At 42.9% G+C, this 24457-nt stretch overlaps 1 protein-coding gene across 2 annotated transcripts in view; it reads right to left on the bottom strand.

The window, feature by feature from the left end:
* LOC109920896 (androgen-dependent TFPI-regulating protein-like) overlaps positions 1 to 15982 on the bottom strand; it is a 121234-nt gene extending 105252 nt beyond the window's left edge. For both annotated transcript variants that reach the window (XM_048614490.1, XM_048614500.1), the window contains exon 1: positions 15824 to 15982. In XM_048614490.1, the coding sequence (XP_048470447.1) occupies positions 15824 to 15979 (156 nt within the window). In that variant the 5' untranslated portion in view covers positions 15980 to 15982. The remainder of the gene's footprint in view (positions 1 to 15823) is intronic.
* Between the last annotated feature and the right edge of the window lie 8475 nt (positions 15983 to 24457).

The following is a 24457-nucleotide window of genomic DNA, read 5'->3' as shown; positions in this document are numbered from 1 at the left end:
ACTGTAAAATGAGGGGATGGGATCACACCAAGCTGGGGTGCCTACAATACTGGTTACATCACTTCAACTCAGTAAAAACGTAGCAAGATGGGCTACTAAGCTTTTTACCAAATGTTACATTTTTTCATGTTACATGAAAATTTTCAACTTCTATCTCCCATCCTAACAGGTTGCTCTAGTTAATTTTCAACAGGAAGAAGCTCCATGAGAAAATACCTTAAAAAAAAGGACAAGCTTGAAGAACAATTTAAAGAATGAAACAGTAATTTTGGCAAAGCATAAATCAGGAACGTAGAGGTATACATAAGTCAATGTAGTACTGATGGGCAACTTCAATTATATTGTACAGATGGGAAAACCAAATTGGCAGCAGTAATGTGGCAGATGAGTTAATGGAACATGGTCATAAGACTTTCCTTGAACAGAGTGCCAAATAACCATCAAGTAACAAGACAGTTTAGATTCAGTATTGTGCAATGTGACAACTAATGAATAATCTTGTCATAACATTGAAATAAATTCTGCAAGGCATCTACCATAATCTTCCTTTGTTCCAGAACCAATCCTGTATGTCCCTTAATATCCAGTTATGTCAACTACAATCTGCAACCTCATGATCCTTTATAGCTCTCACTTTACCATAATCCTCATTATGGTAGAACAACCCTGGTTCAATGAGAAGAGTAGAACAGCATTCTAGATTAACCAAACGGATTCCAGGAATGAAGAGTTTATCTTCTCAGGAGGAATTGAATAAATTAGAGTGATGAAGGTGCACAATATATTTTTATCGTTTCAAATTTGAGTTTTAAAGTAAAGGTAAATTAGACTTGTGGTTTCAGTTTTGTGAAAGTAAAATGTATTTTTACTAGAAAGAGTACAGAAAGTCATTGAACTAACTACATCATTTCCAAGAGAGCATATATCTTGAGTTAAGTGCCTAGCTGGATGCCTGTGCTTGAAGTGATGAAGCATTTATAAAGATAGACTTTTATGATAGACAAAGAAAACAGACCAGGAGCCAGCGGAGATTTGAACACAGTTCAGAATCAGGTTGCAGTTCATGAGAACAGTTTCACCCTATAAGAGTTTCAATTTGTGAAGTCTCCAAGCGCTGAAAGTGTGCGTAGAAGTGTTGCAACTGAGAAATAGTTTAAGCTATCAGAACTGAGAAAGAATTCAGGCCATCAGACTTGAAAAGAAGTCTCCAGACCATTACATTAGAAAAATAGTCAGCTAAGTAAGAAATTAAAGAATTAAAATAGGTGTGACAGTTCCTTACATTGAATATCTGGAAAGGATATTGCTAGGACAAGGGTTGAACTGTTCTTTTAACCAATGTTAAGATCTTTCTAAATTGTATTCTGTATGCAGTTTTGTTAGTTTTTTTGTGCAATAAACTTGTGTTCTATTGTTAAAGATCATTGTCAGCCTCTTATGAATAGGTTCCAACATGGTAAGCATTTTGAAAAGTTAAATCCTTACACGAGGCTTATTTGCCAGACGTGATCTCATTGAAATATTTAAAATTCTTAAGGAGCTTGACAGTCTTTATGTTAGGTAAATATTTATCGTGGCTCAGGAGTCTAGAATTAGAGCTCACTGGCTGACAGAAAAAGATTGATCATATAGAACCGAGATGAGAAGAAACTTCTTCACTCCTTCTTGCTTTCAGCGGCAGCAGTGTGAGCCAGGGTGCTGACGGGAAGGTAAAGTTGTTTTTTCCTTTATAAAAACTTATCTCGTGCAGCAGCGGCCTTCTTGTTTTCAGCAACAGCAGCGCAAGCCAGGGTGCCGATGGGAAGGTAAGGTTGTTTTCTTTTCCCTGTATAAAAACTTACCTCGTGCAGCAGTGGCCTTCTAGTTTTCAGCGGCGGGTGTGTGGCGAGAACGCGAGCCAGGAAGGAACTAATATATTCGGGCATTGGCTAAACCCAAAACACTGCACGTGTAGTGTCTCCCACCCATCCTCCTCCTCTAACCAATAAAAAAAGACTGTGTGGCAGGTCAGTAAGGCAAGGCTTTTTTTTATTCTTCTGGAAATCTAGAGTAGAGGGAATGGAAGTTAGGGCAGTTGCATGCTCCTCTTGCAGGATGTGAGAGGTAAGGGTCACTGCTGGTGTCCCCTCTGACTTCACCTGCGAGAAGTGCACCCAACTCCAGCTCCTCAAAAACTGCGTTAGGGAACTGGAGCTGGAGCTGGAGCTGGATGAACTCCGGATCATTCGGGAGGCTGAGGGGGTGGCAGAGAGGAGTTATAAGGAGGTGGTCACACCCAAGGTACAGGAAAAAGGAAGCTGGGTGACTGTCAGGAAGGGGAAAGGGAATAGGCAGACAGTGCAGGGATCCCCTGTGGCCGTTCCCCTCAATAATAAGTATACCGTTTTGGATACTGTCGTGGGGTGAGGGAGGTTGGTGGGGTCGACCTACCAGGGGAAGGCCATAGCGGAAAGGTCTCTGGCACTGAGCCTGGCCCTGTGGCACAGCAGGGAAGGGGGAAGAATAGGAGAGCAGTTGTAGTGGGGGATTCAATAGTAAGAGGCACAGACAGGTGGTTCTGTGGACGTGAACGAGATGAATGGATGGTATGTTGCCTCCCGGGTGCCAGGGTCCGTGATGTCTCGGATCGTGTCTTCAAGATCTTTAAGGGGGAGGGTGAGCAACCAACAGTCATGGTACACATCGGTACCAATGACATAGGTAGGAAAAAGGACTGAGAATGTGAAAAATGAGTACTAGGAGTTAGGTTGGAAGCTGAAGTCCAGGACAATCAGGGTCGTTATCTCTGGATTACTACCAATGTCACGTGATAACGAGGTAAGAAATAGGGAGAGAGTGCAGCTAAACACGTGGCTACAGGGCTGGTGTAGGAAGAGGGCTTCCATTATGTGGATAATTGAAGCACATTCTGGGGAAGGTGGAACTTGTACAGTAAGGATGGGTTGCACCTGAACTGGAAGGGCACAAATATCCTGGGAGGGAGGTTTGCTCAAGCTATACGGAATAGTTTAAACTAGATTGGCAGGGGGTGGGGAACTGGATTTGTAATTCAGAGGATGAGGTATTCAGCCTTCCAACAGACATGACAGGGAGTGAGGTTGTTTATAAAGAAATGCGGTCGATGGAGCGTAATTGTGGACACAGAGATGGTTTGAGGCGTGTATACTTCAATGCTAGAAGTATCAGAAATAAGACGGATGAACTTAGAGCATGGGTCAGTACTTGGAACTACGATGTTGTGGCCATTACAGAAACTTGGGTAATTCAGGAACAGGAATTGTTGTTGGAAGTTCCAGGATTTAGATGCTTTAAAAAAAATACAGAGGGTGGAAAAAAAGGCTGGGGAGTGGCATTGCTAGTCAGGGCAAGTATAGCAGCTACTGAAAGGCAGTTCGAGAATGGTATGTCTACAGAGTCAGTTTGGGTTGAGGTCCGGAACCAGGAAGGAGCAGTCACTTTGTTGGGTTTTTTTTTAAAAACAGACCCCCTAATAGTTGCAGAGAAGTGGAGGAGTGGATTGGGAGGCAGATACTGGAAATGTGCAGAAGTCACAGGGTTGTAGTCATGGGTGACTTCAACTTTCCAAATATTGATTGGAAACATTTTAGTTATAATAGTTTAGATGGAGCGGATTTTGTCCCGCGCATTCAGGAAGGATTCCTCACACAGTATGTAGATAGACCAACACGAGGACAGGCCACTTTGGATTTGGTGCTTGGCAATGAACCGGGCCAAGTGTTAGACCTGTTGGCAGGAGAGCATTTTGGCAATAGCGATCATAACTCTGTTACTTTTACAATAGTCATTGAAAAGGATAGGTGCATACAGCAGGGTAAGGTTTATAATTGGGGGAAGGGTAAGTACAATTCCATTAGGCAAGAACTGGGTAACATAAATTGGGAACAGATGCTGTCAGGGAAGAGCACTATTGAAAATGTGGAGATTGTTTAAGGAATGCATACTGCGTGTGCTCGATATGTTTGTCCTTAGCAGGCAGGGAAGATGCGGCTGAGTGAGGGAGCCTTTGTTCTCAAGGGAGGTCGAACGACTAGTTAAGAGGAGGAAGGATGCTTATGTGAGGTTTAGGAAACAAGGAACGGAAAAGCCTGTAGAGGGACACAAGTTATCCAGGAAGGAGCTGAAGAAAGGGCTTAGGAGAGCAATCGGGGGCATGAGAAAACCTTGGCAGATAGGATCAAGGAAAACTCCAAGGCTTTTTACACATACGTGAGGAATAAGAGAATGACCAGAGAAAGGGTAGGGCTGAACAAGGATTGTAAAGGGAATTTGTGCACAACCTAAAGAGATAGGAGAGGTCCTTAATGGATACTTTTCTTTGGTATTCACAACTGAGAGGACCTAGTTGTAGAAGAGGACAGTGTGAAACAAGCTGGTAGGCTAGAGAAGGTGGATGTTAGTAAGGAAGATGTACTAGGAATTTTGAGGAACTTGAAGATAGATAAGTCCCCCGGACCTGATGGGATTTATCCAAGAATTCTATAGGAAGCGAGGGAAGAGATCGCAGGGCCTTTGGCAATGATCTTTTTGTCCTCACTGTCCACAGGTATAGTGCCAGAAGATTGGAGGGAGGCAAACGTCATTCCCTTATTCAAAAAAGGGAATAGGGATAACCCTGGAATTTACAGGCCAGTTAGTCTTACTTCAGTGGTGGGAAAATTATTGGAAAGGGCTCCGAGAAATAGGATTTTGATCACTTGGGAAGGCACTGTTTGATTCGTGATAGTCAGCATGGATTTGTGAGGTGTAGATCATGACACACAAACTTTATTGAATTCTTTGAAGAGGTGACCAAACACGTGGATGAACATAGAGCAGTGGATGTGGTATACATGGATTTAAGTAAGGTGTTTGATAAGGTTCCCCATGGTAGGCTCATGCAGAAGGTAAGAAGGCATGGGATAGGGGGAAATGTGGCAGTTTGGATTCAGAATTGGCTGACCCTCAGAAGACAAAGGGTGGTAGTGGACGGAAAACATTCAACATGGTGCTCAGTTACGAGTGGTGTACCATAAGGATCTGTTCTGGGTCCTCTTCTATTTGTGATTTTTGTCAATGATTTGGATGAAGGAGTGGAAGGGTGGATTAGTAAGTTTGCGGACAATAGAAAGATGGGTCGCGTTGTGGACAGTGCGGAGGGCTGTTCTAGGTTACAAAGGGAAATTGCTAGAATGCAGAGCTGGGCTGAGAAGTGGCAGATGGAGTTTAACCCTGAAAAGTGTGAGGTGATTCATTTTGGAAGGACAAACTTGAAAGCAGAATACAGGGTTAACGGAAAGATTCTTGGCAGTGTGGAGGAGCAGAGGGATCTTGTGTTTCATGTCCACAGTTCCCTGAAAGCTGCTACCCAAATAAATAGAATTGTTAAGAAGGCGCATGGTGTGTTAACATTCATTAATAGAGGGATCAAGTTCAAGAACCGTGAAGTTATGCTCCAGCTGTACAAAAGCCTGGTTCGGCCACACCTGGAGTATTGTGTCCAGTTCTGGTCGCCACATTACAGGAAAGATGTGGAAACGTTGGAAAAAATGCAGAGGAGATTTACCAGGATGTTGCCTGGAATGGAGGGAAGATCTTACGAGGAATGGTTGAGACAGCTCAGGCTTTTTTCTTCGGAACGACGAAGGATGAGAGGTGACTTGATAGAGGTGTACAAAATGATCGGAAGTATAGATAGAGTGGACAGCCAGAGACTTTTTCCTCGGATGGAGGTAGCTATTATGAGGGGGCATAGTTTTAAAGTGAGTGGAGGTAGATATCGGGGAGATGTCAGAGGTAGGTTCTTTACTCAGAGAGTGGTCGGGGCGTGGAATGCATTGTCGGAGATGGTAGTGGAGTCGGCCTTGTTAGGGGCATTTAAGCGGCTATTAGATAGGCATATGGATGATAGTATAAGGTAGGGGTGGAGGTTAGATAGACCTTAGGATTAGTGTAAAAGTTCGGCACAACATCATGGGCCGAAGGACCTGTACTGTTCTATGTCCTATGTTCAACTGGCTATGAATCTTTGGAATTGTCTGCGACAAAGAACGGTAGAATATATTTTAAATTCAGGGCTATCCAATCTTTTTATGTGAGGAGCCACATTCTATTTTGCCTCACTTTAGGGGCTGATGAGCATATTTTAGAAAGACAAGAGCTTACATGCATTACATATGAATTTTAAAAGGAAGAGTGATGTATGAAGAAAACATAACTTGGGCAAAAAAAAAAAATTGGCAAATCAATACATTGGTAATTTGTAACAGTGAGTAATTACTAAAGATGGCCATTAAGAAGTACTAAGCAGCAGAGCTAATTATTACAACCTTCATTGTCATTTTGCTTAAGAAACAGAGCTAGAGAGTAACAAACTAAGTTCCAAGTCCAATGACCAGGGAAGTGGGTAACATCTACAGTCGAGCTCAGGAGAGTTTTTTTATAATTAATTTACAACATTTGGCTGTCTCAGGTCGGCCTACTGTTAATGCCCATTGTTAACTGCCTTTGAGAAGGTCAGCAGCCCTGTTGAGCCACTGTTAAGTCTGTGGTATCATTGCATCCATTGTGCTGTTAGGGAGGGAGTTCCTTGGGATCCAAGAAAAGAGTTTTGATGCAGTGCTAGTGAAAGAATTGTATAGCCCAACAACTGTTAAGCTGGAAGTGCATGGCATTTCTGAGTGTAAAACAACAACCACACTTGGAAGCGAAAAGGCAGGCGTCTGAGGCTGATGTCCAACAAAACCCATGACATAGAGAACGAGTGGAGAAAGTATTGTAGGCCCAATGAATGGCCGACCACCATGACGTGCATGGTTTCTTCGGTGTTATCAAGACCACATACAGACCAAACACCCAAGGCCCCACCTCACTGCTGGCCAAGGACGGAGAGATTCTTCTCAAAGATAAAGAAGCCACCAAACAATGCAAGGTGGAGCACTTCGGAGACTTCCTCAATTACCGCTCTGTCGTCGATCCGAGCATTCTTAAATGCATCCCGCAGCATCTACACACCACACCAGTCTTGCATGAAGTTGAGAAGGTCATCTGCCAGCTTAAAAATAGCAAGGCTCCTAGAGCATATGGTATCCCCGCTGAGGCAGTGAAGTGCAGAGGCAAACAGCTCCTGCTGTGATCACACTCCCTTGTCTGCCTTATCTGGAAGGAGGAGAGCATCCTGGGAGAGCTCTGATGAGATGCCAAGTCATTTCCATTTTCCAAAAAGGAAACAAGTCCAATTGTGGTAATTACAGGGGAATCTTCACGCACGTGACCATTGGAAAAGTTATTGTCAAGGTCCTCCTCAACTGTCTCTTCCCCGAGCCTGAGGGATTCCTCCCAGAGTTGCAGCGTGGCTTTCAGCCAGAGGGACACAACAGACAGAATCGTCACCATGCAACAGCTACAGGAGAGATTCAAAGAAAATAACCTACACCTGTACATGGCCTTCTTCGTCCATACAAAGACCTTTGATATTGTCAATTGGGAAGCATTATTGAGCATCCTTCACGCTTCGGTTGCACCATTATGTTGGTCGCCATCCTTCACCTGCTCCACGACAACATGGAAGTTGTGGAAATGACAAATGGCTCCACCACTGACTCATTCCCCATTAAGAGCAGTGTCAAGCATGACTGCGTCATTGCCCCAACACTGTTCTCAATCTACCTTATTTCAACGCTTCACCTCACTGCTGAGTAGCTCTCTGCTGAATTGGAGATAACTTACAGAACCTATGGGAAATTATTCAACCTTCGCCACCATCAAGCCAAAACCACAGTCACCCTAACCAGTGTCACGGAGCTGCAGCACACACATGATGCTTGCATATGTGCAATGTCAGAGGATGTACTCCAGACCATTGTTAGCACCTTTACGGAAGCATATGATAGCACTGGTCTCACCCTGAATATCCACAAGATGAAGGTCCTTCACCAACCTCACCCAGCATTGTGGACCGAGCGCACGATCATCAAGGTCCAGGGGAGGCCTTAGAGAATGTTGACTACTTCCAATACCTGGGGAGTGTCCTGCCGACCAAAGCAGCTATTGATGAAGAGATCCAGCATCGCCTCCAGTGTGCTAGTACAGCCTTTGGCTGCCTGAGGAAGTGGGTGTTCGAGGACAACAACATCAGATCTGACACTAAGATCATAGCTTATAGAGCTATGGTGGTTCCTGCCCTCCCAATGACTCCAAGGCTTGGATTGTCTACAGCACACACCTCAAGGTGCTGGAACAGTACCACCAATGCTGCCTGCGCAAAATCCTGCGAATCCACTGGGAAGAAAGATGCACTGACACTGGAGTCCTCAACCAGGCCAACATCTCCAGCATCGAGGTACTGACCACCTTTGATCGGTTATGATGGGCTCAACATGGCCAACACAAGACTCTCCAAGCAGATGCTCTACTCCCAGCTTTGAAACGGTAGTGAGCCACAGGTGAACAGAGGAAGCACTTCAGTGATACCCTCAAGGCCTCAATGGCAAAGTGTGGTATTCCTACAGACACCTGGGAACTACAGGCCCAAGACTATCCAAAACAGAGGAAGAGCATTTGGGAAGGCATCGAGCACCTTGAGACATGGTATCAGGAAAAAGCGGAAGCCATATGAAAACTGTGGAATGAGCACGCTGCCACACCAACATGCACCCACTCTTTCCAGCAACTACCTTCTGCCCCAAGTGTAACAGAGCCTGCAGTAGCCTCATCAGTCTGTACAGCTACATATGGACTCATCCTGAGAGTGGAAGACAGGTCATCCTTGTCTACGAAGGAATACCAATTATGATGATGATGATGATGATGAGTGAAAGAATGACAAGTCCAGTTCCAAGTCAGGATGGTGTGTAAGTTGGAGTGCAAGTGGTGTTTACCCATTGATCTCCTTCCCATGTCCTTTTCAGTGCCACTGGTCATTGGTTTGGAAGATTTTACCTAAGGACCCTTGGTGAGTTGTTGTACAACATCTCACAGGTGGTAAACAATGCTGTAACTGTGAATCTGAAATGGAGACTGAGTGAGTGAGTGAAAACCCTGGCATTGGGAGTGCGCTGGACATTTTCAATTTTTGGTGGATGGGAGGAGGGGTGGTGGTGGACTGGATTGCAAGTCAGGGTGGCCAATTCAGGAATACTGGAGGAGGATACCCATGAAAAGGCAGATGGGTGGGAAACTTGCATCCGAGTTCTGGCAACTTTTGACATTCAAACATAAATATTAAAAATAAAACATTCCTCCAGCTCTCGCCCTCAACTCCCCCTATCCCCACACATTCCCCATGGTCCATCCATGCCAACCCATGTCTCTGTACAAACCTCCCATTACTTCCACAGCTTCTCCAGAGGTAATGTTTCTGAACCAACCCTTGCCATTCATAGGCCTAATGCCCGACTTGTTGCGATGCACTATCATGTACGTACGCTCTCATGCAGATATGAACACCCCTTCTTACACAAATTTCGTCACACAAACCTGCTTTTACACAGACATACTACACAAGCATTGCTTTGTGTAGTATAGACCACCAGCTGGTGGGAAAGACAGAGGAACAAATCTGTAAGGAAATGACACAGACGCAAATGCCATAGTATTAGAAACAATTCAACCAGGTTTCTTTCAAAAAAAAAACTAGGTTATTCCAAATAAAAATTAAACAAACATGCAAAGATTGTTGATATAAAAAAAAGCCTAAACTGTGCAAAGATTGAAATGACTTACATTCTAACATCCCAAAATTGGAATGAGGCAAATATGGGTAGCAAAGAAATGATGGGCAAATATCCCACAGAATACATTAAACAACACTTGAGCAAACAAGATTCCATGGATTTCTCAGCAATTCCCTCCAGATGTTAATGCTGTTGTGGATCACCAAATCTTATTAAAACTTCACAAAGGATTATGTTTCTTTCCATTCGAAAATAATGGCCTTGAAACCCCTTTTAAAACGGTTACGTCATAGACCACCTCAATGAATACTCACACTCTAGAATGTAGAGTGCATGAGGCAAGTGGGTAACAGGGTAGGGTTACAGCTGGTTAGTGTGGCAGCTGAATAGGATGGTGGAAGGGTAGCATGGTAGTTGGGTAGAGTGATAGATGATAGATAAGTTGGGAGAAAATACCAAGAGTGCAGTAAAATATGTTCCCATTGAGAGAACAGATGGGACCAAGACCAAAGAACTCTGGATGTCAAGGGAAATAAAAGTTAGGATTAAGAAGGAAAGAGAAGGGAAGAGAAGGAGGGGCGGCATGGTGTCACGGTGGTTAGCACTGCTGCCTCACAGCACCAGGGACTTGGCTTCAAATCCATCCTGGGACAACGCTCTGTGTGGAGTTTGCACATTCTCCCCATAGGCAGAATGTTTGGGTTTCCTCCAGGTGCTCCGGTGTCCTCCCACAGTCCAAAAATGTGCAGGCTAGGTGGATTGGCCATGCTAAATTGCCTGTAGTGTTCAGGGATGTGTAGATTAGGTGGGTTATAGGGGATTGGTCTGGGTGGGATGTCTGAGGGTCCATGTGGACTTGTTGGGCTGAAGGGCCTGTTTCCACACTGTAGAGATTCTATGATCTATGAGAAAGTTATGGCAGATATCAAGGACCCAATATGGCAGAGTTCCTAGAGGAGTACAGAATGTGTAGGAGGGAGCTTAAAAAGGAAATTAGGAAAGCAAAGAGAGTGCATGAGAAAGTATTGGCAGGTAGAATATATTAAAATAAACCTTTTGGCTTTTCCTACAAGGAGTAGGAGAACAAATAGGGAAACAGTAGGGCCTGTGGTCCCTGAGGATCTGGGCGCAGCAAATCCTTTGTGAAGCTGGACACAAAGTAAAAGGATGATGCAGGTATGGACTTCAGGGTGAGGGGCTATAAAATATTAGAAGAACATGGTACCTCCTCTCCCTCTATCAGGTTTAGCAATTTTAAAAGTGGATAAATCCAAAGGCCTGGATGAAATGAACCTCTCAATCTTCTGGGGGTGGCATAGGAGGAGATATTAGGGGTCATGGCAGTAATTTTCAATCATCTGTGGCCAGAGGCATGGTGCCGGACAACTAGATGACTGCTGATTTTGATGATTATTAAAAAAGGGAGGAAACGATAATCCAAGAAGTTACAGGCCAATCAGTCTAACCTCATGGTGTGGAACGTATTAGAAAGAATTCACAGGGACATAATATATCTGCTCTTGGAGCAACATGGATTAATCAGGAATAGTCAGCTTGGAACAAAAACAAAGTTGCTGGACAATAGTCAGCTTGGAGTTGTTAAAGGAAGGTTGAATCAATCTTTTTTGAGGAGGTAGCCAGGAGTGATGCTGATGTACTGCATTTCATCTGGTCTACATGCACTTTAGCAATGTGTTTGATTAGATCTCTCATGGTAGACTGGTCAAGAAAGTAAGAGCCCATGGGATCCAAGGAAAAGTGGCACATTGAATCCAAAACTGGCTGAGCGGTAGGTCACACAAGGTAATAGTAGAGGAATGTTTCTGTGATGGGACGTCTGTTCCCAGTGGGACTCTGCAGGAGTCGCTGCTGGAACCCTTTTTGTTTGCGGTACACATCAATGACCTTGGACTTACATATTGGGGTTATGATCTAGAAGTTCATGGATAGTGAGAAACTGCAGGACTGGCAAAAGAAATTCAAACCTGGAAATATGTGAAGTAATGCACTGAGTGAGGGCTAACGAGGTAAGGGATTACAGAATGAACAATAGGACCCCCGAAATTACTGAAGGTCAGTGCGCATATCCACAGATTCCCAGACGTAGCAGTGCATGTTGATAAGGTGATCAAAAAAGCATTTGGTATATTTGCTTTCATTTGCTGAGACATAAAATTTAAGAGCAAGGAGATTATGCTGAAAATGCTGGTTAGGCCACAACTGCACTATTGCGTGCATTTCTGGTCACCACATTACAGGAAGGATGTGATATCACGAGAGATTGTACTGAGGAGGTTTACTATGATTCTGCCTAGGCTGGAGAGTCTGAACTATGAAGGAAGGATTGAATATGTCGAGGTTGTTTTCCTTGAAACGGTGAAGGTTGATAGGGGACCTGTTAGAGATGTATAAGAATATGAAGAGCATTGATAGGGTGGATAGGAAGACACCTTTTCATTAATAGAGGGGTCAAAAGCCGGATGTATAGATGTGAAGGCAAGAAGCAGAAATCTAAGAGGACAGTTGTGGAGAAATTGCTTTACGCAAAGGGTGATGGAAGTTGAACTCATTGTCTGAAAGGTAGTTAAGCCAGAAATTCTTGGAACATTTAAGCAGTAATTAGATGTTCACTTGCATTACTATAGCCTCCAGGGCTGGGAGTCTGAAATTAACTCTTGAGGCTAGGTGAAAGTGACTGCCTTGCCACCTAGGCAGCATGCGATTGAGTAAGGCATCAAACAGCCCTTGCAAAATTAAAGTCAATTAGAATTGGAGAAAAATGTCTATGAATTGGAACCATAACTAGCATAAAAGAAGATAATGGTCAGCAGATTGATAGTTGTTGAAGGTCAATCATCTCAGCTCCAGGGCATCTCTGCAAGTGTTCCTCATGATTTTATCTTAGACCCAAACATTTTCAGCTGCTTCAATGATCTTCGCTCCACCTTAAGTTCATATGTGGGGATATTTACTGATGACTGCACAATGTTGAGCACCATTTATGACTCCTCAAATTGTGAAGCAGCCTGTGTCTATATGTAGCAAGAACTGATCAATTTGGACTGATATGTTACGAGTAACATTTGTGCCACACTAGTGCCAGGTAATAAGCATCTCCAACATGGGAGAATTTAACCATTGTCCCTTGACATTCAATGAATACCAGAACATGAATCACCCACTATTAACATACTCAGGGTTACCATTGACTGGAAACTGAAGTGGACAATCATTTAGATAGACTGTGGCTACAAGAACAGGTCAGAAATGAGAAATCCTGTGGCAAGTAACTTATTTCTTGTCTCCTCCAACTGATATCTGTTATCCCGGTCTACCATCAACCAGGCACAAGTCAGGAGTGTGAAGTGATGGCTCCAGTTTGCCTGAATAAGTGCAGTTCTGGCAATATTCAAAAAGTTGGACACCATCCAAGACTAGCAGTTCACTTGGTTGGTGTCCATTCCCTTGGACATGCACTTCATTCAATAATAATGCACAGTAGCAGTAAAATGTACCATCTACAAGATGCACTACATTAACTCACCAATATCCAATATTCTCAACACAGATAACATGTTACCAATCCAAAGAACAAATAGAAAGTTGCCAATGTTTTTAATCCTCAAAATGCAGTTATTGCCCTATGACTAATGAACATTGAACTGTTGTCACTATCTCTACCTCTTACCCAAGATAATTTTTTATCATTAAAGTCAGTCATCAAGCAAAACATGTCAAAGGTAAGAGGAAAGTGACTGCCCTTGACATCAAGCCACATTTGATAGAGAGTGGTATCCAGGAGCCTAGCAAAACTGGAGTCAATGCAAATCAGGGGAAAATGTCTGCATTGGTTGGAGTCATACCTGGCACAAAGGAGGACAGTTGAGGTTGTTGAAGGTCAGTTACCTTGGCTCCAGAACATCTCTGCAAGAGCTTCTCAGGCTAGTGTCATAGGCTGGACCATCTTCAGTTGCTTCATCAATGACCTTCCATCCATCATAAATGTCAGAAGTGGGGAAGTTTGCCAATGATTGCACTATGCTCAGCACAATTAATGACTCCTCAAATACTGAAGCTGTCCATGTCCAAATGCAGCAGGACATGGACAATAATCCAGTTTCGGCTGACAAGTGGCAATTAATATTCATGCCACATGATTGCCAAACAATGACCAGCTCCAATAAGAGAGAATCTAACCATCCCCCTTAATTTTCAATGGTGTTACCTTCATTAAATCCCCAACTATCAACATCCTCAGATGTTAACATTGACCAAAAACTCAACAGGACTCTCCATATAAACACAATGGCTACAAGAGCATATCAGAGACTAGAAATGTTGCAGTAAGTAACTGAAAAGCTTGTCCACCATCAACAAGACCCAAGGCAGGAGTATGGTGGAACACTCTCCACTTGCCTGGATGAGTACAGCTCCAAAAACACTCAGAAAGCTTGACATCATCAGGACAAAGTAGCCCGCTTGAGTGGCACCACATCAACAAATATCCACTCCCAACACCAGCTTTCCATAGCACCAGTGTATACTGTTTATAAGATGCACTGCAAAAATTCGCAAAAGATCCTTAGACAGCACCTTCCAAACTCATGAATACTACCATCTAGAAGGACACGGGTAGAAGATACATTGGAACATCACAATCTGAAAATTCCCTCCAGAACAGTCACTATCCTGACTTGGAAATATATTGTCATTCCTTCAGCGTCACTGAGTCAAAATCCTGGAACTCCATTCCTAGTGGCATTTTGAGTGTACCTACACTAAATGGACTGCAGCAGTTTAAGAAGGCAACTCTTACTGGGGATGGTCAATAAATGTTGGCCTAGCCAGCACATCCCATGTGAGAGTTTAAAAAAGTTTCTCACTTTAATCAGACACTAATTATGGTCTTGCCTGTATAGTTCCTTTGCAAAAACCGATTTTTAAAAAAATATTGCTAGACACACATCATTAAATGAAATGAAATGTAAAGTGTGATATAATTCATTGAAGTTTTGGGATATATTTGCTTCAAGGCTGTTATATGTGAATGCATTGCTCCTGACACAACTACATACTGGGAATTATCCTTGTTGTCTCACATGTAATAAGGAGAGACAAAGGCGATTAAAGGAGAAACAAAGTGCTGTGAGTTGAGAGGCGTACATTGACCAGGAGGATTCCTGATTTATCTCCAAACAGTTTGCAGAGGCAGTTTCTTGATTTAATGGTTCACCTGAAAGATTGTACTTTCAACAATGAACACATCCTTTAAAACTTCAAAGCTGAAAGACATATGTTGGCTCAGTGGTTAGCACTGTTGTCTCACAGTGCCAGGAATCCAGATTCAATTCTAGCCTCGGGCGACTGTCTGTGTGGAGTTTGCACATTCTGCCCGTGTCTGAGTGGATTTCCTCCAGGTGGTCCGGTTTCCTCCCCCAGTCCAAAGAAATGCAAATTACGTGGATTGGCCAAGCTAAATTTCCCATAGTGTCCAGGAATGCAGGCTGGGTTGGTTAGCTATTGGAAGTACAGGGTTGCAGGGATGGGGTGAGGGGTGTGGGTCTAGGTGGGATGCTCTTCAATGGATTGTAGTAGTCTTGTTGGGCTGAATGGCCTGTTACCACACTGTAGGGATTCTAAGGAAGTGTTTCCCTAGATAATGTGTTAATGTCCCAGGATCAAATCTTCAAACTATCTGACTTAGAGACAAATAAGATACCACTGACCCAACTGAAATATCAAACTTTTCCTGAAGATTAGTAATTCCCAAGAGATTGTTTCTAGCATTTGGAATAATAAATTTCATAAGGTGTGCACATTCTTTCAAAGTATGGTATTTGTATCCTCTGTAAAAAATGAGTTAAAATGAATGGTTTTAAATTGCAGTTATACAAAATCTTGACATCAGCAAGTCAAAAAAAAAGATATATAAAATGTAATTGTTTCAAGAAGTCCTGTTCACTGTGACAGCATGGACAGATGAAAGATAATTGGTCTTTGTGCCTAATTTTTCAACTGGAAATCCTGGCAGGTAAACTCAATTTTCAAAAAGTGTTCTTTTTCATCCATCTCACCAAGAATTGAGCAATTTCCACATTTTTCCCTTACTTATTTCATATAACTCAAACATATAAAACCAAAGAATCACTTACTAAATTGAGGAATGTGAGATACTTCCACTGACCAGCGTATAGGAACAGTCCTGGAACCGAGTGATTGGACTGAGTGTTGAGAAGCAAATAAATGAGCAAAAGGTACCACACAAAAGTGGTAATGTGATATACTCTAGACACTATTGCTGGAACCATGTTTGTTCCTCTGGCTGAAGTGATAGCATGAGCATGATGCTAATCTTATAATCTCATTGGATCCTACCATTTACCATCAGGCATAGGTGAGACAATTCTGACATTTGAACAAACAACACATATTTCATTGCTCTCAAAAGGGAAATCATTACCCACTCTCTAAAATCTCTGCTTTTCCTGTCTCTCCAAACAACTGTGAAACCAGTCTCATGTCAGTTGAACACTGAGAGTGCTCAAACATGAATATTATTCACCATCATAAATAGACCAGTCAAGATTTTTTAAATTCAGTGCTTAGGCAGTGTCAATCAGTGGACATAGGGTACAAAAGACCATTTGTTTGTTATTTGCACAATGCCACTCTGTAATGTTTCAAAAAGGTAAAGCTTTTAACAACATGAAAGCCTGCACTGTGGAAGTCGAATAAGAACTTGCTTAACTGTTGGTTTTTAGCACAAATTAAACTGCACAATGCATGCAATTTTCTTTTATTTGAGACTAAATGTGGAGGGGATGTAAAACAGGATTTAAAAGCAGGTGAGTCAGATTTTCCCACATAATTATATTCTACTCACGTCATTACATATTTGTACTGGAAAATATTCCAAACTTTATTGGTGCAAGAGCAGGATGTCTGCTGCTTGCCAGGACTTTCTGGATTTGAAATTTTGGCGCCATATTTAAAAGGCACCTGGACAACACTTCATCTCTGCAATCGTTCAACTTCTTATGATCACTCCCAGACAGTATTGGAGATGTCAGAGACCCAAAAAAAAAACTTTAATGTTGCTTCACTAGAGGTTTTTCTGCAGGCCATCCAGGAGAGAAGGCTTGTATTGTTTCCAAGGCATGGCAGCAAGAGGTCATCCCTAGTGACTAAGGTAGTCTGGAGCAAGCTAGCTCGAGGGCAGCACCTATAAGAGCATCAAGAGAGACTGGATCCAGTGCCAAGACAATTAGCCTCTGTGATTAATTTGACTGCACTGGTGATCCGCAGGGAAGTGTCAACACATTGAGTCTATTCAATGCTTTATGAACAATGAGTAAACAGAGCTACAACACCCAGCAGCTCATGACCTTTCTTCACAACTAAGAAAATGCATGCATCTGATGGATTTTCACCAAAGACTTGAATACAACAGAGTCATAACTACAAAAAGTGTCTTCAAGACGCACACATTACAGGTATCTCAGGCACATGCTTCAACTCAAGCTTTAGTGGATTGCATCAACTGTAGCTCTTTGATGAAACTGAACTATTTTTCAAATAGAACAATTTAATTCCTAGTCTCTTTATGCTTACAAGTGATACAAATGGACAATCACAACTCCGGGGATTCATATCCGTATCTGTGCTGAGCAATTCTGTGCTCCTTTACCTCTGCAAATATCACTCAAAGCTTCTCTTCTTCTGCAAGAGAATAATAAGCATGAGTGCGCATTGAGAGGGCACGGAGGCTGACATAAGGCTCTCAACATGCTTCCAGGAGCAGACCGCTGAGCTGGCAGTTGAGCAAGGGGATGTGCCTATGCTAAAAGGGAGATGAAATATCTACAACCATGGAGTGACCAAGCCACCAAGCAGCTATTTCCAGCTGCACACCAATCAGTAATGTTGAAATAAAACCTTTGATAAGTCATTTCACAACGTGAATAAATTGTTGTGTTTTTTCTGCAGCCTCCAGATCCCACACCCACGCTAAGGCTTCCACTCAACCCTCCACGAGTGCAGACATTCACCATTGTGGGTAATAGATGTGCAGTGGGATCAGGGTCACATCTGGTGAGCACAGCACTAACAAAGACCCACAGCTAAAGGAGGAAGAAATAGGTCTCTGACTCTTGGACTACTGGAAAATAGATCCTTGCTGAACCCAGTACAGATGATGATGAGCCTCCAGACTCAGCCATTATTGAGCTGACAAATACAGAAATGAGCAGGGAATGTCAGGCAAAGGTGCCAAAGATCATGTGCAGACTGGGGTGAAAGGAAGAGGAATCAGCCTAAGTTCTGTCTGATGGTGTGTCTCTATCATGTGAGGGCATGGCAGCCTCCATGGAAGAGGTGGGGATAACTACAATGAAGAACTAGGTCCAGCAGTACAATCTGTACCTGCTAGATATGTGCAGGGACCTTCACTCCATTGTACAGGTCACGTATGCATTCATTCAATGGTTAGGTAAGAGGGAGCCCAGGCACATTTTGCACCTTCCAAGTGCTCCATCCCCTCAAGGAGTTAGGAAGATACCTTTATACTCTGAAAATTTGGAGGAGTGACAAAAGCAGGCACCAAGAGGGTGTCAGCTTGGGTTACTCCAGGGGCTGGTGCCACACCACATCCCCTCTGCCAGGGACCAAAATGCCTTATCAAGTCAGGCTGAAGAGATTGCATCTGCGACCTGTGCAGTAGCCCTAAAGCAGGATGTCCCAGACTACCAGAGGTTAAAGTCATCCAAGACAAGTTATCAAAGTACCCAGCAGACTTCCTCAAGCTGAACTGTATCAGCCGAGATGGCACCAAGAAAGGTTATACAACACTTAAGTCACTTTGGGTGAACAGGTGTCAACATTCCACACAGCATTATTGAAACAAATACAACACATTGTACTAAATTCCTTTGGTCTATTTCAATCTGTCAGGTATCTGGTTGTTCATGTTTTTCTTGTGGATGACCTTGAGGGAGGCTAATCACACTAGATGTTCATATGTGCACCAAAGAACACTGAGGCTCTTGATTTCTCTATGAAAAACATAACCTCTGGAAACAGGAAGTTAAGTTATATGGTTGCATTGTGTATATTTCAACTCCCCCCACCCCGCCGCCTCCCCAACCCCAACCCCAACTACTCACTGATAGTTGGATGTCTCTTGTGATTTAATTTTGAGTCATAGTGGTGCAGCCTCTATGTAAACCTACAGAATGCATAATGATCCTTTGGCCAGAAAATGGAACTGGATGTTATTGGTGCAAAGGGCACAAATGTAATTACAACCAATAGTAATTAAGTATGATAATGTCTAACATTTGAGAAACAAAAATTCCCTTGGAGGCAAGAACCTCTCAGTTTCATAATTGACTAATATTTCTGATTACTGTGAGAACACAAATGATCTTGCTCATAAGACCATAACGTATGAGAGCAGAACTTGGCCACTTGGTCCATCGAGTCTGTTTCACCATTTGATCATGGCTGATATGTTTCTCAACATCAATCCCTGCCTTTTCCTCTTAACCCATTGGTCCCCTTACTAATCAAGAACCATTCTATCTTTGTCTTAAATCACTCAAAGACTTGGCCTACACAACCCTATGTGGGAATGAGTTCCACAGATTAATTACACAGATGGCTGAAGAAATTTTTCCTCATCTCAGTTCTAAAAGGTTGTCCCTTCACTCTGAGACTGTGCCCTCAGATCATAGTCTCTCCTATTAATGGAAATATCTCCTACACATCTACCCTATCCAGGCCTCTCAGAATGCAAAGTCAGTCAGCTTCAAATATACCTGCTATCAGGTTTTCATGGACTTGTCTAGCATATCTCAGAACTGCTATGGCTTCCTCAGCATCTCTATTAGCCTCCCCTTCTTCCTTATCCAAGGAGACAGGTGCGTGGTCAATTGCCCTCTCTTCTCAGTCGTCATTTGGTCGTTAAGCTGGTTTGTGCAGGTTGCAGTCTTTTATTCCCACTTTTCCTGGTCTGGCGGGTTTACTCTTGATATCAATAACCCAAGGCAGTCTAACAATGGGAAATACCCAATGTTCTTTATTAAAGAAAAGTACAGTACAAAAATACTGCAAAAATAATATCTTATGATGCTTACAATCACAAGTGAAATGGTTTATTCTAACTTGTCAGAGGATCAGATCAAAACTGGTGATCAGTCCTCTCCACCTTAAATCTCCAACCACTGATCAGACAACCTCCTGAGCTAGCTAACTCTCCTCTGATGCATGCTTTCTCTTACTCTTTTCTTTTTCCATACAGACAAATTGCATTCAAACGTTAACACTATCCAGTCTCCAGCAAATTGATCAGTTTGATCACTGAACAACATCAAAAATGTATCAAGTTTTCCAAGGCAAGTTTGATCAATTAACACTTTAGGACTTGCTGTCTTCTTTGGAAAGAGGTTTATCTTTTGGTATTAACAAATGTTGACCTCAGCTTTAGCTTGCTCATGCTGTTACCACCTTATATGTTATCTAATCAAATGTATGATATTTACACTGCACAATTCTATGACAATTACAAATTTAGTTCACATTATCACATCTAATCCACTGTGCCTATTTAAAGCTGTACTTCAGCCAGGCACTCTGTGATAAGTTCACATCATTGCTGAGTTTAGAGTACTTGATTGAAACACAAACACATTCTTTCAGACACAGAAACACATTAAAACCACTGACCTTTCTAAATAATTATGTCTTTTTCTTCTCATTTCTTTTTGGCGAATGCAGCAAATTTTAGATTAATATCTACAAGGCAGCAGCATACCATCACTATTTTGGAGACCCAATCCAGTGAATATTGGAGTGATCCTTCTCAGCAGTTCAGCAAATGCAACCATGTCTTCAGATGTTCTATTGTCTGCTCACTGGAAGCTCAAGTGAGCGCATGGGCAGCATTGGGGTACCTCCCGAAGGCAGGGCTAAGAGTCACGAAATTCACACTGAGGCTCTTAGCTCTGCCTTCCGGAGGTACCCCTAATAACCAACAAGCCAGCCCTGGAGATAATATGGGGCAGCAAACATTGAAGGAAATTAGGAGTTGCACAGAATGTAAGCACTGTGGCAACTCCCTGGATAGTGGGCACACACCAAAAGCAAAGGTTGCCTGTGATCACAAACAAGCTGAACATTGAGGGAGTAAAATCCATTAGAAGACCATAGAATCCCTACAGTGTAGAAGCAGGCAATTCAACTCATTGAGTCCACACCAACCCTCTGAAGAACAGCCCACCCAGACACAACCCCACCCCCCCCCCCACCCCATCCTATATCTGTAACTCTGTTTAGGCCCATGGCTAACTCATCTAATCTACACTATGGGCAATTTAGCATGGCCAACCCACCTAATCTACACATCTTTGGACTGTGGGAGGAAACCCACACAGACAATATGGAAACTCAGCACAGACAATCACCCAAGGATGGAATCGAACCCAGGTCCCTGATGCTGCAAGACAGTAGTGCTAACTTCTGATCCACTGTGCCACCTTCATGCTCAGGAATCTGCCTGGATGATGTAGGGGAGCACTGAGCACCACACATCAGCAGTCAATGACTCCTTGTACCTGAATGAACCCAGCCATGGCTACAAATCCCATAGCTTGGATTACCATTTGGGTGCACAGAAAACTAAACAAACTGAATGGCTTCTCTATAAAGGGCATTAGTGAACTCAAGAATGCACTACTGGGAAATGTCCTCAGACAAGTATTGAAAGGAGTTGGTGGTGAGAATGTTCAATGCCACTGTGTTCTTTACTGCCACAGGCATGGAGCTGTATATCATGATGCACTGCAGATGTGAATGAAGGAGGTGACAAACGTAGCTGATGGTGTCCCTCATCATGTGAAGGCACCTCCGGCACAGCCTTTCACTCATTTGCAATAATACCCATTGTCAGCACATTGCTCAATGGTACTGAAGACTGTGGTTCCTCTCTTGTTGCTCTGCTTGCTCATCCACAGCTACAAGCTGTGCTTCTGATCACTAATTCGGTTGTTGCTGCTCTTCCCTTCTTCACCTCCTCCTCCTTCTTCTTAGCAACATGAAGGCAACTCTTGCAATAAGTAGATTAAACTTGTGGCAATTTAATACTGACTGTTAAGAAATATCAGGAATTTCATTTCAGGTTTTGCTCAAAGGTCACTTTGACTAAGTCCTCTCATATGTTGTGTGAAAGCTTATCATAATGTCCCCTCTACTTAGTGAGTTGCATCTTCCATGACTGATGTTCCCATTTCTGATGATGCCATGTACAGGATCTTGGTGCCCTTTATGTTGTTCTCTATGTGTGTATCAATTAGCACAAAGTGACTATTATTGCTCTGCATTATCCCAGGTGATAAACCGCTACAACCTTGGAATCTACAGTGTGCAGAACATTTTCATGCCTCTGTCCTCAACTTTCAGGTACATAGGCCCATGAATGTTCCTGCATGGCTGCATGTGCAATAACATCCCCATTCCCCCAAACCCCACCTCCCATTTGCACTGTGTATTCTCTGAGATTCCTTCCTTTAGAAAGTGCGCTTGCTATGAATAGTGGTATTTTCCATCTTCTCATTTCCCTGTTTCAGCTCTACTCTCTCCTTCAAGAATACATCTTTTCCTCCATTGCATTTCATGAGAACTCGGCACAGTTTTTATTGGGAGTAGAGTGCTCAATTTTCCCAGTCATTAATAATAATTATTGGGAATTAAAAAGGGCCATGAATCAGGGATGTTGTCCTCACGCTCCAAAACATGTCCTTCATTTGACAAACTATTTTACTGCAGGAACATGTACAAATAAAATTTATCCTTATAAGTTTGTTTACTATTGAGCTTTTTAAATGTCCAGCATCTATTGAATTATCCATTTATTGTACGTATGTATATATAAATTGCTGTTTATGTTTATCCAACTACCTATTTATTAACCTATCTCTACATATATATGCAATATCATGTATATGATATATATAATGCATATTAATAACATTAAATTCGTATGTTACTCGGACAAATTAGAACCGAAATTCAGGTAGTAATCCTTTTGCCAGAATAGAGAGATCTAAGAAGGCAGTAAAATTGAGCTTCAGGCTACACTGCGATTAGAGAAGCCCTATATTAGCAGAGTGGAGAAGGACAGAGATCTCCTTCCTACATTACTGGACATTTCTCCACATGGCTGAGACTGCTTTGACCCAGGTAGCAGCTGGACTGGGCTGGTATGGTCTGATGTACTGGCCTCCATTACTGAAACCTGGAGAAGAAGAATTCTCGTCTGTGCACCAACCCATCCAGCAGGATGTTCCAGACACTGCCACCAAAGTGTGGTGCACATTTACCCCTGTCTGACATGTCCTGGGCAGAAGTCAGGAGCCACGAAGGGCAGCTCCAGATTGACAGCGCTTGCCCTGATGCTCAACAGCCTTTTAAAGATGGCATGGCTGCCAGGGATGCTAGTCAATTTGAGGATATCCTCTGAATGGCAAGGTGTTCTAGGAATGCAGTAAGAAGGGCAAAAATCGGACTAAACAGACTGAATAGATATAGTCGGTAATCAGTGAGGTGAGCTTGATAAGATGCAAGAAAGTTCACTAGGCCTCATGGTGACACACTGTCCAAATAATCTGACATAATTCAGGCATGGTCAAAAACATATAAGATTCAGCCCTATGGCTGGACTTGTGCGATTCTACCACAAGTATTATTATAGACCATGCCATACAAGCCCCTGTTGGCTGAATTTTAGGGGTCTGAATGACGTGGTCTCTGGTGAGATTTAAGGCAGAATCAAACAAGAAAGCTGACAAGGCCTATTGAGATGCCAGGATCAACTTGCTGCATCTTTTATGAATTTGCCAAGAGTCAAGATGAATTTCTTGTGAGGCGGCAGTGAGTTGTCAATTAAGGGGAATTAATCTTTGTTAAAGACCTTATTAACCCCACATCTCAGCTTATTAATGTGGGAGACAGACATCTGCACTATGTGCGACAATGACACAGCGCATATGACAAGCAAAGAGCCAAGTCTCGAAGAATTGGGAAATAGTCCTCACAGAAGTCGGTGGAAGCACCAGTCAGTGAGGATGTCCTGGCACAGTAAGTCAACGGCAGTCTTGCATATGATGCTAGGGGATTGGCCATGGCTAGATGTCCAATTGGTGCCCTCCCACAGGAGTCCATGCCTCTGCAGTCCATAGAGTGAGTCACGGTCAGTCCTGTTTCTCAATAGTGGCTCATCCAGGGAGTAGGCTGACACAGTTAAAAAGACGTATAGGCTTCAGTCAGTAGTGATCTTCTCATCCAGGTCTGTCTGGTCAGGTCATTCAAGAGAATAAGCTACTGTTAGTGCATCAGGTCTGTCCAGAAAAAATGAGGGCTAGCGGGGGATCAAGGGGACTGCTGCTTTGGGATGGAGACTTGGGAAACTATTTCTGGGGATTAGGTGCCACAGGCTGGGGTGTGATAATAATGTGGATGATAATTGTGAAAAGACAACTGTATTTGTAAGGGACTAACAGTAATGCATGGATAGGAATGGGGTAATACAAGAGGTGGTTTCATCACTAGTCAGGAGCATCCTGGCTTCATGGACCAGAACAGTGAATGATCACATCTGAGATAGTAGGAACTGCAGATGCTGGAGAACCTGAGATAACCAGGTGTAGAGCTGGATGAACACAGCAGGCCAAGCAGCATCATAGGAGCAGGAAGGCTGACGTTTCGGATGAAGGGTCTAGGCCCGAAACGTCAGC

The sequence above is a fragment of the Rhincodon typus genome, chromosome 2 (genome assembly GCF_021869965.1).
Source record: "Rhincodon typus isolate 14 chromosome 2, sRhiTyp1.1, whole genome shotgun sequence".
NCBI lineage: Eukaryota > Metazoa > Chordata > Chondrichthyes > Orectolobiformes > Rhincodontidae > Rhincodon > Rhincodon typus.
This window is presented reverse-complemented; position numbering and strand designations above follow the sequence as displayed.